A 14,707-nucleotide genomic window follows, 5' to 3' on the forward strand; every position below is an offset into this window, starting at 1 on the left:
CTCATTAATTCAAAATGAAAAGAAACACTATTATAATTATTCATAAATACTCCATCCAATAAATAAATGTCCCCATGAAATAAAACAAAATATATAATAGAAATAATCTTTTTTTACTTTGTCAGGTATTTACTTACTTCCAGATTTATGCATTTAAGATTTTACAATTTATTTCAAGATTACTCTATTTAATAATGGTATTTTATTTTTGATACTTTTATTTAGTAAAGCTACTTTAGGTGGGACTTTTATTTTTTAACCCCATTGTGTCTAGCAATCTTCAATGAAAATCCATGCTCTACATCAGACATCTTCAACATGGAGGTGACACCATATCTGTACTTCGGTAACCCCACACTGGAATAAAATAAAAACAGTTGGGGCAAGTCACTATAGGCTTTATTTGCAAGAATATGTTCCTTAAAATAATGAAATAAATCCACAACCAAAACTGCTCATCTCACAAATTACAAACATTTTGCAACCATAACTGACAATCATGAAAATAACTTTTTTTCATTTTAACTGAAAATGCATTATTTTATTTTATATTGCAGACAAACTTAAACTGATGTCAATGAAACTAACCTTTGACCTCACACACTAGAACAACAACAACAAAACAAAAAAATCAAGTTTGATTCTAAAGGAATCCAAACGTTGGAGCCTGTATCAGGCCAGACTCCATGTAGAGCACAAAGCTGTCATAGGTCTGGTGGACGGGGAGGCGCAGAGTGACCTCGCAGGTGTTCGCCTCTGGATACAGAAAAGTAGTTATGCTTTAAAAGACAGGATGAACTGGATTTTCAAAAGAACATGAAGTCACTAGCAGTAGCAACTCAGCTGATGCCCCCTCCTTTTTCATTGGACCTCTTTTAAGGACCCTGTAATCATTGTTTGAATTTTGTTATTTTGGGAAAATAAAACCCATTTTCCTTGAAAATTCTTTCGTGTGTCCTCATGCTTGACCGACCCGGTCCCTCACATCATGGAATATTCGTCGAGCAGGTGTAGACAACGGCGACTACAGGAATCTGGGACAGATGATAAGTGTGGCCCTTGTCCATGGAGGAATCAAGCCCTTATTTTTTTCCCGGCGATTATACCACAGCATAGCCAGTCGTCCGACACCCCCAGCCACTCTTGAAGAAGTGGATGACAGAGAACTGCAGGAGCAACTGCAAAGGGTAGGTAATACTGTTATATTTGGGTAAATTGAGTATGAGACCAGGAGGGCATTGAAAAAAAGTCTATAAGCTGTGGGGTCATGACATATTGGAACTGAAATTGCTCACAAATATCACATTTGGTCATCCAAATAAGCTTCCTTGAATGGCTCAAATTAAGTGTATGTTTATTATTTCCCCATTTGCTGTTACACAGGTAATAACTGCAGAAACTCTGGCAGAAGCACGGGATGCCATAATGGAGGCTTCAGGTTCTCTTTGTCTTCTTGGCTGTTCTGCGGGTCTCCGAAGTCTGGATGAAAAGGAGTACTTTACACAACAAGCTCTAAGGGCATATGTCGAAGGAAGGACACAGAAAGCTTTGGAGCAGTAAACAAAAACGAAATTTTATATTTGATCTTAAATATTATGTTTTATGTCAAAGTGGGAAAATGAGATGGCCCATTTAAATTTATGCAATTGAACATAAGTAAGAGCTTTTCTTTGGTAAACACTCTTGTAATGACTTCAAAGAGAGATTTTACTTGTTTACATTTTATATGTTCTGTATATGTCTTATATGTTCTGCTTCATGCAGGAACGTTATGATATGAATGTTCTGTGTAGGTTTCTAATTTATATATTCTGCTACACCTTGTATTTCCTTTAAATTACTTTGCCAAAGCGGAAACAGCAAATCTAAACATTTTAAGTTATTCTTGCCAGGTCATACATGAAAACTAACACAAAATGCCTTGCTTTCTTCTGTTTGGTTAGATTTGTGGATGGGATGAATGCCATGGGCCTTGCTGAAAAAATAAGAAGCCACATAGAGGAACTGGAACCACTATTTGTGGGTGGACCCAAAGCCATTCAGCTCCAGGACCTCCTGGATCTTTTCAGTGTATCTTTTGCTGAACCAGGAAGCAACAGGCGCAGAGCACAGAACCAAACAGCCATGTTGTGGAATGACTGGCTGATTGAGGTGGATAGTATGGCTTCACATTGGATGCTTCAATTATACCCTAATTTTCCTTGAGGCATTTGATGAGCGTGCCTAATTAGAATTATTAATCTTTGATAATGACTTTTCTATTTTTTTAATGAACTGTGTTAGATTTCATGCTTAAATTTTTAGACCCACCCTTCTAAGAGACCAACTAACATGAATAAGACTGTAATCTGTACAGGACATTTTCAATTACAATAGATGTATCAACTCTTTAAAGAAGCAATAAGCGTAATTTCACCACAAGGTGGTCTGTTGAGCACTGTCTGTGGAGCTAAACATAAGCTACACATCTCTCTACCTCCACTCCAGCTGGAGTGGAGGTAGTGTTTTATTGTTTACTCAACATACAGGTATTGCATTGCTCAGAAGATATTTGTAGATTGAGTGCATTAAAAGATCAATACTTAAATATCAAAATTACTTTACTGTAAATGCCATCTCTGTTTTAATGTCCAGCCTTTCTCATGTATGTAGTTATTGTTATGAAACCAGTTAAAGAATCAATTGATAATTAGGACACTTAGAAACCACAATATAATGTCAATGTAACATTTTTTACTTTCTGTGTTTTACTTTTTATAGAGGGAACGCGACCAGTGACACTGGAACAAATATTAGTGTTTGTTTCAGGATTGAACTCAATCCCCACACTTGGGTTTCCCCGACGTCCAACCATTGAGTTTCTTCAATGTGATGATGGCAGTAGAAAACTTTATCCAGAGGCGAACACCTGCGAGGTCACTCTGCGCCTCCCCATCCACCAGACCTATGACAGCTTTGTGCTCTACATGGAGTCTGGCCTGATACAGGCTCCAACGTTTGGATTCCTTTAGAATCAAACTTGATTTTTTTGTTTTGTTGTTGTTGTTCTAGTGTGTGAGGTCAAAGGTTAGTTTCATTGACATCAGTTTAAGTTTGTCTGCAATATAAAATAAAATAATGCATTTTCAGTTAAAATGAAAAAAAGTTATTTTCATGATTGTCAGTTATGGTTGCAAAATGTTTGTAATTTGTGAGATGAGCAGTTTTGGTTGTGGATTTATTTCATTATTTTAAGGAACATATTCTCGCAAATAAAGCCTATAGTGACTTGCCCCAACTGTTTTTATTTTATTCCAGTGTGGGGTTACCGAAGTACAGATATGGTGTCACCTCCATGTTGAAGATGTCTGATGTAGAGCATGGATTTTCATTGAAGATTGCTAGACACAATGGGGTTAAAAAATAAAAGTCTCACCTAAAGTAGCTTTACTAAATAAAAGTATCAAAAATAAAATACCATTATTAAATAGAGTAATCTTGAAATAAATTGTAAAATCTCAAATGCATAAATCTGGAAGTAAGTAAATACCTGACAAAGTAAAAAAAGATTATTTCTATTATATATTTTGTTTTATTTCATGGGGACATTTATTTATTGGATGGAGTATTTATGAATAATTATAATAGTGTTTCTTTTCATTTTGAATTAATGAGCTCTCCATATATAATGACTACCCCCATCTGTTTAGTTTTTTCTTTTGGGGGGGGGGGGGGGGCTAACATAGGCATCTATCTAACATATACACTTAACATAAGCATCTAACATATACACTTAACATAAGCATCTAACATATACACTTAACATAAGCATCTAACATATACACTTAACATAGACATCAGCACCTAACATACACAGCATACATAGACATAAGCACAGCACATAAACATATACATAGACACATATACATATTTTTGGCACTAATGGAACCCCACAGTCCGGGGGTAATTTGAGCCCTCTGAATAATTTTGTGTGGCCACTTACCATAGTTCAAGAATGGTACAAATTTGGCTCTCTGGCAAATGAAGATGATGTAAATTTTTAGGATGAGATTTCACAGAAAAAAATATCTTAAAGAGAAACGTTTAGGTACAAAGTATTTTTCTTTATTAGCCATGTTTTGTTTTGTTTTTATTTGGAGGGGGGGGGGGGGGTGGGGTCTTTTATTTTGATAACATAGTACGTAAGACGGGCCACAAGCAGCAGGTGTTGTGCGAAATTCTGTTCGCTGAAATATTCTGCTCCTCCTGAGCGCGCAATGCAGCCAGAGAGGCGGATCCGAGCGTCTTCACAGCTTTTCTGATCGATTTGTCGGTAAAACGACGAAACGTATTCAAGTCAATGTTGTTACTTTATTTTTAATCAAAAAAAATATCAGAAAAGCTGTGAAGACGGTCGGATCGGCCTCTCTGGCTGCAGTGCGAAATACAATAGAAAACATTCAATCCAAAATGTTTTTGTACACCTTTATTTTTTTCCTTCATGCAATTATTTTATGTTTAATTTATTGCTGAGTGGGTAACAAAAAAATCACGTTAAAATTACAAAAGTTTTTGAACTAAGAAATGTGATCATTATGGCCTCCGGAGCAAGAAGTTTGGACACCACTACCATGCGGTCATTGGTTAAAGAGATAAAAACTGCTTCCTCACCTTTCTCGCTACAGCTTGTTCACCAGAGGCTCCCTACCGTTGACCAATCAGAAGCAGGAACACGTGACCATCATAAACAGGAAGTAACTACAAGCTGTCCTGTTGCCGCAGTACCGTTCGAGGGTTCCGAGGTCGTAGTCGAAGTAACACCAACAAAACAAAAACCCGCTCTGTACTGCATAAATGTAGTGAGAAACTATCTCCATTTGACAGAGAAAGAATGACGACTTGACAGAGAAGGTAAGCAGTATATTACTGACGTGCTACATAAAACTGTAGACTATAGCGGCTGTAACTCATTTAAGCTGTCCCATGGTGATATATTGTCTTTGTAAATCGCGTAGAAAGTTTACATTATCAGGACTGGGTACTGTTAAGAATTTAAACTAGGATCCGATTTAAAAAGGTTATGTTTTATCACGGTTTTTATATGTGTTATTCTATTTACCTCGTTGTTTTGAATGTTGAAACGTGTTTTATTTTTTTAAGCATCAGATGCCTGCACATTTCTTTCACTTACACTGTCTTATCTTCTGATTAATTATGAGACCCATTACGATCATAATAAATTGCCTTTAACCAATTTTTGCATGTTTCAGCCTGGATAATTTTTGAAATAATAATTATTATATATAAAAAAAGAAATGTTCCTAAATGACAAAGCAAATAAATTGTTAAAATAAACTAGAAATGCAACGATCAAACTTTTTCTGGCAGATATACAGGTCCTTCTCAAAATATTAGCATATTGTGATAAAGTTCATTATTTTCCGTAATGTCATGATGAAAATTTAACATTCATATATTTTAGATTCATTGCACACTAACTGAAATATTTCAGGTCTTTTATTGTCTTAATATGGATGATTTTGGCATACAGCTCATGAAAACCCAAAATTCCTATCTCACAAAATTAGCATATTTCATCCGACCAATAAAAGAAAAGTGTTTTTAGTACAAAAAACGTCAACCTTCAAATAATCATGTACAGTTATGCACTCAATACTTGGTCGGGAATCCTTTTGCAGAAATGACTGCTTCAATGCGGCGTGGCATGGAGGCAATCAGCCTGTGGCACTGCTGAGGTCTTATGGAGGCCCTGGATGCTTCGATAGCGGCCTTTAGCTCATCCAGAGTGTTGGGTCTTGAGTCTCTCAACGTTCTCTTCACAATATCCCACAGATTCTCTATGGGGTTCAGGTCAGGAGAGTTGGCAGGCCAATTGAGCACAGTGATACCATGGTCAGTAAACCATTTACCAGTGGTTTTGGCACTGTGAGCAGGTGCCAGGTCGTGCTGAAAAATGAAATCTTCATCTCCATAAAGCTTTTCAGCAGATGGAAGCATGAAGTGCTCCAAAATCTCCTGATAGCTAGCTGCATTGACCCTGCCCTTGATAAAACACAGTGGACCAACACCAGCAGCTGACACGGCACCCCAGACCATCACTGACTGTGGGTACTTGACACTGGACTTCTGGCATTTTGGCATTTCCTTCTCCCCAGTCTTCCTCCAGACTCTGGCACCTTGATTTCTGAATGACATGCAGAATTTGCTTTCATCCAAAAAAAGTACTTTGGACCACTGAGCAACAGTCCAGTGCTGCTTCTCTGTAGCCCAGGTCAGGCGCTTCTGCCGCTGTTTCTGGTTCAAAAGTGGCTTGACCTGGGGAATGCGGCACCTGTAGCCCATTTCCTGCACACGCCTGTGCATGGTGGCTCTGGATGTTTCTACTCCAGACTCAGTCCACTGCTTCCGCAGGTCCCCCAAGGTCTGGAATCGGCCCTTCTCCACAATCTTCCTCAGGGTCCGGTCACCTCTTCTCGTTGTGCAGCGTTTTCTGCCACACCTTTTCCTTCCTACAGACTTCCCACTGAGGTGCCTTGATACAGCACTCTGGGAACAGCCTATTTGTTCAGAAATTTCTTTCTGTGTCTTACCCTCTTGCTTGAGGGTGTCAATAGTGGCCTTCTGGACAGCAGTCAGGTCGGCAGTCTTACCCATGATTGGGGTTTTGAGTGATGAACCAGGCTGGGAGTTTTAAAGGCCTCAGGAATCTTTTGCAGGTGTTTAGAGTTAACTTGTTGATTCAGATGATTAGGTTCATAGCTCGTTTAGAGACCCTTTTAATAATATGCTAATTTTGTGAGATAGGAATTTTGGGTTTTCATGAGCTGTATGCCAAAATCATCTGTATTAAGACAATAAAAGACCTGAAATATTTCAGTTAGTGTGCAATGAATCTAAAATATATGAATGTTAAATTTTCATCATTACATTATGGAAAATAATGAACTTTATCACAATATGCTAATATTTTGAGAAGGACCTGCTGATTCAGAGTTTAATTCCAATTTTTGTTCTATATCAAACAAAGTTGGAGACATTTTTTCATTTTCTCCAACTGACAGCATATTCCTTATTGCACCTTTTCAGGGTTTAATAAAGATGACCTGAAGGTTGGATTGCTTTAGTTCCTGTTGGATTCAAACCTGTTACAACTATCAGGAAATGTTCGTATATGTCTTTTATCCTTAGAATAAAAGATCAGAATTGGTACTGGAGTTGGAACTGGAAGCTCAGAGCTACCTAAACGCACTGAGCTTGTTATTGGCCAAATTTGTTTATAGACCAAAAACATTTGGAGTTCTTTATTTTGACACATTTAGTGAATAGCAAAAAAAGAAAAACAAATTAGATTTAGTTTTTGGCCTGCAGGTTACCAGTCAGAAGGTATCAAGAAAAATTGTGTGATTCTGATCTCGGGCATAATGAGCGGTGCACCACTGTCACCGAAAGACCAGCCACATGCTTCTCCTGGAGATGCCAAATACCCTTTTTCATAGACTTGGTGGAAGTGGAGCTCCCATTACTGGTCACGCCAGAAGGTGATTCTCCATAGTGAGATACTCTAGTTAGGGTTGAACAGGAACAAACCTTCTTTTTCTACACCTGTTAGGATTTCTCTTCGCAGGCGCTTATCTTGTGAGTATTTGGACCTTAGGTTGAAAATCAGCAACTCTACCGAAAGTATTTATCTATAACCAAACAGTCCAATAATGGCTGTCTATAGTTTTTAATTGTATTATATAACTATAGCCATTACAAATAAAGCAGTTCAATTCAACATAAACATATTTTTGGATTATTTATAAAAGACTTTTATTTAATTTTCATGCATAAAGCATCAGAATCTCAACCTTGCACGGCAGTTGACCAGCTCCGTGCACATCTATAACTGCATGCTCTGTGAGAGTATGTGAAGCGTTTTCATCTAAACCTCTGTGCGGTGACAAGAATGACTGTTTAAGTGTTGGTGGGAACCATCGGCTGCAGTTAAAGTGACATAACCTGAAATTCCATCGGTCACAGGGTGCAGTCACATGTCTGCTGTTCTGTTTTTTATCTTAGAGAATGATTAGCTTTGGTTAAACTAAGCTCATCAGATGCAGGGGAAGAAGCTTGTTTGTACATGTAATAAACTGTACAATGTGTTGTGTCTGGCTACTTGTGTCACATGTACACAATAAGAAAAGGCCAATGTTTTTTGTCCCCTGCTGTGTCTGATGTCTCTGTGGTAATCAGGAGAAATGGAGCAGTTCTTCTCACTTAGTCATGGTGATCTGCAGTAGTTATGGACCCCACCACGTCCTCCACTTACGTTTATGGCAGGTCTGCTGCCAATGACCACTTGGAAGACTGGGATCTCCTCCCTTCTGTATCTGCTGGTTCTCTGAGCCAAGAGGTGTGCAGTGAGGATCAGGGGACAGAGGAAAAAAGTAAATTTAAATCCAGGTTGGTCTCAGCATGGAACAGCGTCAAATACGGTCAGTTTTTATTTTTTCCTACATGTATTTGTTTTGGTTTTGTTTGTTTTTTTTTAGTTGCTTAACCCTTTGTTTTTATTCATCAGGCTGGTCCTTGAAGCAGAAATCAAAATTTAACAAGAGCTCCCCACTTTTCATGCTGGGGAAGACGTACAACCTCAAAGATGATGGTAAGAATTTGATGAAGATCAACCAAACATTTGGCCCTGAGACTTTTCATAATATTTAAAAAGTTTGAGTTAATTCTCTTTAACTTTTTAGGAGACAAAGAGCGTTTCCGTCGCTCCTTTGCATCCTTCCTGTGGTTGACGTACAGACGGGGCTTCCCTCAGCTGCCTGGCTCCTCTCTGACCACCGACAGTGGTTGGGGGTGTGTTCTGCGTACGGGCCAGATGCTGCTGGCACAAGGCCTGCTCATACACCTGATGCCACCAGGTGACAACAAACATGCAAATATAATCGAATGAGAGTCAAGGAAAATGGAAAAATACTCTTTCAGTTAGCTGTTTAGATAAAGTTGTTGATGTGACAGTCAGATTTTGTTTTTGAAACTTTATTAAATTTGTATTTAACTTAATTTTTTTCATTTTATACATCCTACTGTTGTGTGAATGCCTTGCAAACTGTATTTTTTTGCCAGCCACAGTATTTTGTTGATTTATGGGTTTTACCTTACAATCTATATGTTTTTCACTATTTAAATGACACTCATGGTTAAAGAGAGACTGTACTGACTGCTGAGGCTCCCCGCCTGAATGTGACCATGCCTGCACACTGTGCTCAGATGTCCACCAATTGAAACAGTGGGCGTTAAATTTTATGACCTTCAGAAAAAAAACCACATCGGTTTTTCTTTAAAAGAAAGAACCCTTACTCAAACATGCCATGAGCCGGACTATCACTGGGTCAAACTAAACAGAGAGTAAACATGTTAGCGTTAGCCTCGCACCAAAAACAACTGCTGAAAATTTTGATAGCAGGAACAAGATAGCAGCTCTATGTTTTGAGTCAGATATATTTCTCATGTGGAAAGAATCTATGATGGCATTAGGAGAAATGTTGCCGGAACATTTTGGTAGCTTTCTTAACAGAGTTAACATAAGTTGGAGCGGCATGTTAAGGCTTTCCTGTTGAAACTCTAGTTGGGACAAAATATCTGTCGCTGTCAAGAAAAATTGATTGTAGAGATTGCAGCATCCAGAACATCTTTGATGGAGTCAGTAAGTGGTATTAAACTGGGATTTGATAGCAGAAAATGCTTATTCACAAATGACTCAGATTAGTATCGGGGACAAAACAAATATAAACCTCAGTAGCAGACAGTGTAGTCCAGCTGGACACTTATGGGCATTATGAAGCCATGTTTACTGCTCTCTTCTTGACGTTCTTGATGATCCAGAAACCTCTTCTAGTTTTCAAGGGTCGGCTTTTTTCAGTGTGAAGTGATGAGGACTGCTTGCTTTTCTTCTGTGGCGACTGTTGCTAACATAACGGGACAATTTTCAGCACATCTGCCTCTTTCTTTTACAGCAGGAATTAACTAGATCATATAATTTCAGCCAGACTCTCATGGCATGAACATAAGCATCCTATTGCTTTGCAAAATTATAATAAACAAAACAAAAACAGTCACTACAACACTGAAGCTACAAAGTTTAGGAAACTCTTTAAAAAAAACTTTTCACCATGCCTGTGCATGATTCTAATTAAATGGCATAAACAAAATAAAATAAAACATCTTCACTCTTCTTTATATCTTTCAAGGTTGGACTTGGTCTTTGAGATACTGTGCCGTCAAAGACGACTTGGACCTGCTTCAACCTGCAGATAGCGCCGAGTGTGGATGGATGGCAGACGAAGGGAGAAATAGGAGGGGACGAAAACTGAGCGTTGGTTCCCTCCTGGACAGACCCACAGAGGGCACCCACAGAAGGGTGGTGTCCTGGTTTGCAGACCACCCCGCAGCCCCATTTGGCATACACAACCTGGTAGAGTTGGGTAAAAGCTCAGGGAAGAAGGCCGGCGACTGGTACGGTCCTTCCATTGTGGCACATATCCTGAAGTGAGAAGTGAATTACTGACTCTCAGCTTTTGGAGTTTCTTGAAGATTTTTCCAACTTGAACAGTTAATATGATCCTGTTTCAGGAAAGCTGTGACGTCTTCGGTGGACCTCCCCAATCTAGTTGTTTATGTTGCACAGGACTGCACTGGTAAGCGATTTCCCTAATAGTTTTGTTAACTAGAGATGCACCGATCAGACTTTCTCTTGCCTATACCGATTTCCTGTTTTTTTTTATTGTCTGACCTGCCAATTCCAATTTTGAGTGACTCCAATGTTTTCCTAACAACTATAACACTTAAAACAAATTTGCGCTGCAGGTTTTTTGATAGAGGTTGTAGTTGTTGTAGGAAATGAAAAGAGTACAAGATTATCCCAATTAAAGCATAAATCAGTATGTGTCTAAACTTTATTTGATTTTTATTCAAACCAAAAAAAAAAAAAGACTATGAATCATAGTACATTTATTGATGTTTTTATAGCCTACAAATAGTGGGATTTCTCAGTTTTAAATGCCTTTTAATGAATGAGGGAAAAAACTGCTGATCAATGGAAAATTGTCAGATTCCAGTCTCGGGCTGTCTGATTGGTGCATTTCTACTCGTAGCTATTAAAAAAACCAGAGTAACCGTTTTAACTTGGCATGCTGTGGTTCAATGTATTTTTCTTTTAGTCTACCTACAGGATGTAAGGGGGTTGTGTGAACGGCCCCATCCTCACGGCTGGAAGTCTGTCATCGTCCTGGTTCCTGTACGGCTCGGAGGACAAGAACTCAATCCCTCCTACATTGCCTGCGTCAAAGTATTTAAGCCCTATTTTAATACTTAAAAAATCCAAGTGTGCCCAGACTAGTGGTGCACTAATCAATCAACCAGAGGTCAGATTCAGACAAATTTACAATTGATCAGCTCTGATTGGTGATAAACAAGTTAAAACGGGGGGAAAAATCAAAAAAAATTTCTGATAATTTCATGCAACAATACTAGGGACTTGAACTCTTTTTCATCTATAAACATATCAACCAACTGCATCTACTTTAATGTGCTTTCTGTTAGTTGAATCCAATTCAGACAAAGGTAGGTATTCATTGGTGCATTAACTGTGATAATCCTGTAAGTCCTTCCTTTTCTGTTAGATTTAAGACTACTGCCTCTATTGGAGAACTTGAAGCACATTCTTTCTTCTTCCTAAGGCCTAGTCCACACAAAAACAGCATCATGTCAAAAACGATATAAAAGAGCTGTGCATCTACACGAGTTCATGTAGCACCACTGAAAACGCTGTTGTATCTATGCCAGGCCCATTGGTTGCGCTCTGACTGCCACAGAAACCCACCAAAAAAAATATTCAGGTCTGTCTCCAGGTTTCAGAAATGATCATTTTTGGTCTCTCAAAATACCCGATCAGTGTGGACGCAACGCCTAAATGGTAAAATACCTTTGTCGATGCACCTGAGCCCGTCTCCACGTGGATGGGTTGTTCTGTCAAGTCAACATACTGTGACAGATCGGCATACATGTAGTACAGACTTAGAGCTATATCTGTTAGACAGGCGTACCTCTTACACCAAACCAACTCCTAACTCAAACACCATCATGTATTTAGCGTTTGACACCTGTTTGCTGAACGGATGGTTCCTATTCACATGTTAGAATAATTCTTCAATGCACATATGCTTTAACGCAATATATGCTACTCTGATAAATATGCTGAGATGACAGAACATGGGGCCTTAGTCTTTAGAACAAAAATCAGCATGTCAGACCTCATAGAAAATTGCATCGGTGAAGAAAAGCCTGATATGTATGTCTCTACTTACCTTCTACATGTATCTTTTTTTTCTACAGAAACTTTTGATGCTGCAGTCCTGCATTGGGATCATTGGTGGCAAACCAAAGCACTCTTTGTTCTTTGTTGGCTTCCAGGGTATGCTTGGTGACATTATGACCGTAGTTCCCATCTAGCTGATCACTTAAAAAACAAACATATTTTATTTTTATTTTCCTTCCACCCCTGCTTCGATAAAGATGACCATCTGCTGTACTTAGACCCTCATTACTGTCAGCCTACAGTGAACATAAGAAAGGACAACTTTGCTTTAGAGGTACGAGGCAGCATTTTACTTCCTTCCCTGCTTATTATCTTCTGTCTTGTTTCTTCCCGTGAGACCTTAGTTTATCAAATATCAAAATATTGTAAAAATAATCAGGTTTAAATAAAATTAACTTGTAATTTCATGGTTGTTTGTTTAACTAATTAAAAAACAAATCTCTTGTTCCTGATTATTTTTTTCTAGTAGTCAAATCTTTAGCATTAAGTTCTGAGGTTCAGAAATAGAAACACATTACTGGCTAGAATAGGTTGGGATTATAGATTTAGCTTGAGGCACTGCTCTGAACAGTTTCAGCTGGATTGACTTCAGTCTGTATACAATTTCTGGCAAAAGTGTCCATGAGGCTTCACCTTTTTCCACATTTGTTTATGTTAGAATGGTTTTATGTTTAAAACCATCACAAAGTAGTGCATAATTGTAACAGGGCAGGCAAGGACTGTATTTATAAGAGGCAGCCAAGAGGCTCTCCCAGTGGTAACTCTGGAGGAGCTGCAAAGTTCCATGGTAGAATTTTTCATTATGTTAAGATTTTGTTTTGAACTCCACAAATCTGGCTATCTATAGGATAATGGTTTAGATCAAAGTAGGTTTATGTGTTGGCATGGCCCAGTCAAAGTTCAGACCTAAACCCAAATATGTATCTGTGGCAAGATTTAAAAATTGCTCTTCAGGTGACCGAGCTTGAGCTATTTTCTAAAGAATAGGCAAAAATGACAATCTCTAGAGCTGCAAAGTTGCAAGAGACATACCCCAGAAAGGACTTGGAGCTTTAATTGAATGACATCACATAAAATCCAAATAAATAAATTGACGTTTCTGATTCTAACATGACAAAAAGTGGAAAAGTTTAAGGAGTGTGAATACTTTTGCATATAAACGTAAATGTTAACCTGTTTTTCTGATCTCAAATCTCTCTTCCCTGTTTGCAGTCGTTTCACTGTAAATATCCAAGGAAAATGCCCATTTCACGCATGGACCCCAGCTGTACCATAGGTTTTTATGCACAAGGACAAAATGAGTTTGAGTGCATGTGCGCAGTTGTAAATGAGGTATGATTTTTAGATTGCCTTGCTTTTTATCAGAACTAACATTTTTGTTAAACTTTGACTCGCACCTATCATAAAGACATTTGCAGCATTGATGTATTTGGTTATGAATTCTAATGTGGTCCTCGTCTATTCCACAGGCTGTGTCCACATCTGCAGAGACGTACCCCATGTTTATATTTTCCGAGGAGAAACGTCGGGATGTGGAGGAGGAAAGCATCCCACGCACAAACAGCATCACTTACATCCAGAGAAATAATGAAGTGAATGATGAAGACAGCAACAGCGTAGATGAGTTTGTTCTTATATGAACAGTGAAAGGACAAAATCTGCTATGTTCATGTGAAATGTAAAGCTGGGGAACAAATGAATTCACAAACTGCTCTGTGCAACAAGCTCCAGGACGCAGGCAGGGACACACAGGGATACAGTCATTACTGCTGTATTTTTATTCATGTTTTGAACTCTCAGGAACAAAAAATGTTCTTGTCATTTCACTCTGAGGTTAATGTTGTACCATGAACAAACTAAAGAGAACTGTTACTGTGCAATATCTGTGTTTTATGGTCAGGTGGCCAGATAAGCTGCTCTTTATATGGACTGGAAAAGTGGATTCCTAAATTCTGATTCAGATGTGTTTAAGTGTAAAGAAGTTAATAAAACATGCTCTATATATGTGTTTCTCTTTGTCCATGGAGGATTGTTGTTGTTCCCATCTACTTAAACCATTGCACATCAGTTTATTTTACTATGCACTTAAGAATTTTTTTTTTATATTGAGGTTTTTAATCATACGAAGACCCAAAAATGGTGTTTAATTCAATTTAATTTTAGATTATTTTCAGAAGACCCCCTATTTCTATTCACACAGGTTCTGATCTGTGTTTGGACCAGCTAACTTATAAATTATGATAGATAATGACCTCTAGTTAAGCCACAATAACTCTAAATGACTCCTGCTGGTAGTTATATTGGAGTCACATAAACACGTTTCCTTACAGTAAACCATAA

At 38.2% G+C, this 14,707-nt stretch overlaps 1 protein-coding gene and 1 long non-coding RNA gene across 3 annotated transcripts; both read left to right on the top strand.

The window, feature by feature from the left end:
- Positions 1-1,054: 1,054 nt before the first annotated feature.
- On the top strand, positions 1,055-2,049 carry LOC124862784. The gene is made up of 3 exons (XR_007037000.1): positions 1,055-1,187; positions 1,384-1,556; positions 1,944-2,049. It is a non-coding gene; the product is annotated as an uncharacterized LOC124862784 (long non-coding RNA).
- A 2,690-nt stretch (positions 2,050-4,739) lies between these two features.
- On the top strand, positions 4,740-14,369 carry LOC124862771 (cysteine protease atg4da-like). 2 transcript variants are annotated; one of them, XM_047356892.1, is made up of 11 exons: positions 4,740-4,890; positions 8,236-8,477; positions 8,564-8,647; positions 8,739-8,912; positions 10,242-10,539; positions 10,624-10,688; positions 11,211-11,338; positions 12,385-12,463; positions 12,565-12,641; positions 13,580-13,699; positions 13,837-14,369. In XM_047356892.1, the coding sequence occupies exons 2-11, from the start codon at positions 8,285-8,287 to the stop codon at positions 14,005-14,007; spliced, it is 1,389 nt and encodes a 462-aa protein (XP_047212848.1). In that variant the 5' UTR covers positions 4,740-4,890; positions 8,236-8,284; the 3' UTR covers positions 14,008-14,369. The 2 variants fall into 2 exon arrangements, with proteins under 2 accessions (XP_047212848.1, XP_047212849.1); XM_047356893.1 differs by having other exon boundaries at positions 4,755-4,890; positions 8,323-8,477.
- Positions 14,370-14,707: the final 338 nt, after the last annotated feature.

This window comes from Girardinichthys multiradiatus, chromosome X (assembly GCF_021462225.1).
Source record: "Girardinichthys multiradiatus isolate DD_20200921_A chromosome X, DD_fGirMul_XY1, whole genome shotgun sequence".
In the NCBI taxonomy this organism is placed as follows: domain Eukaryota; kingdom Metazoa; phylum Chordata; class Actinopteri; order Cyprinodontiformes; family Goodeidae; genus Girardinichthys; species Girardinichthys multiradiatus.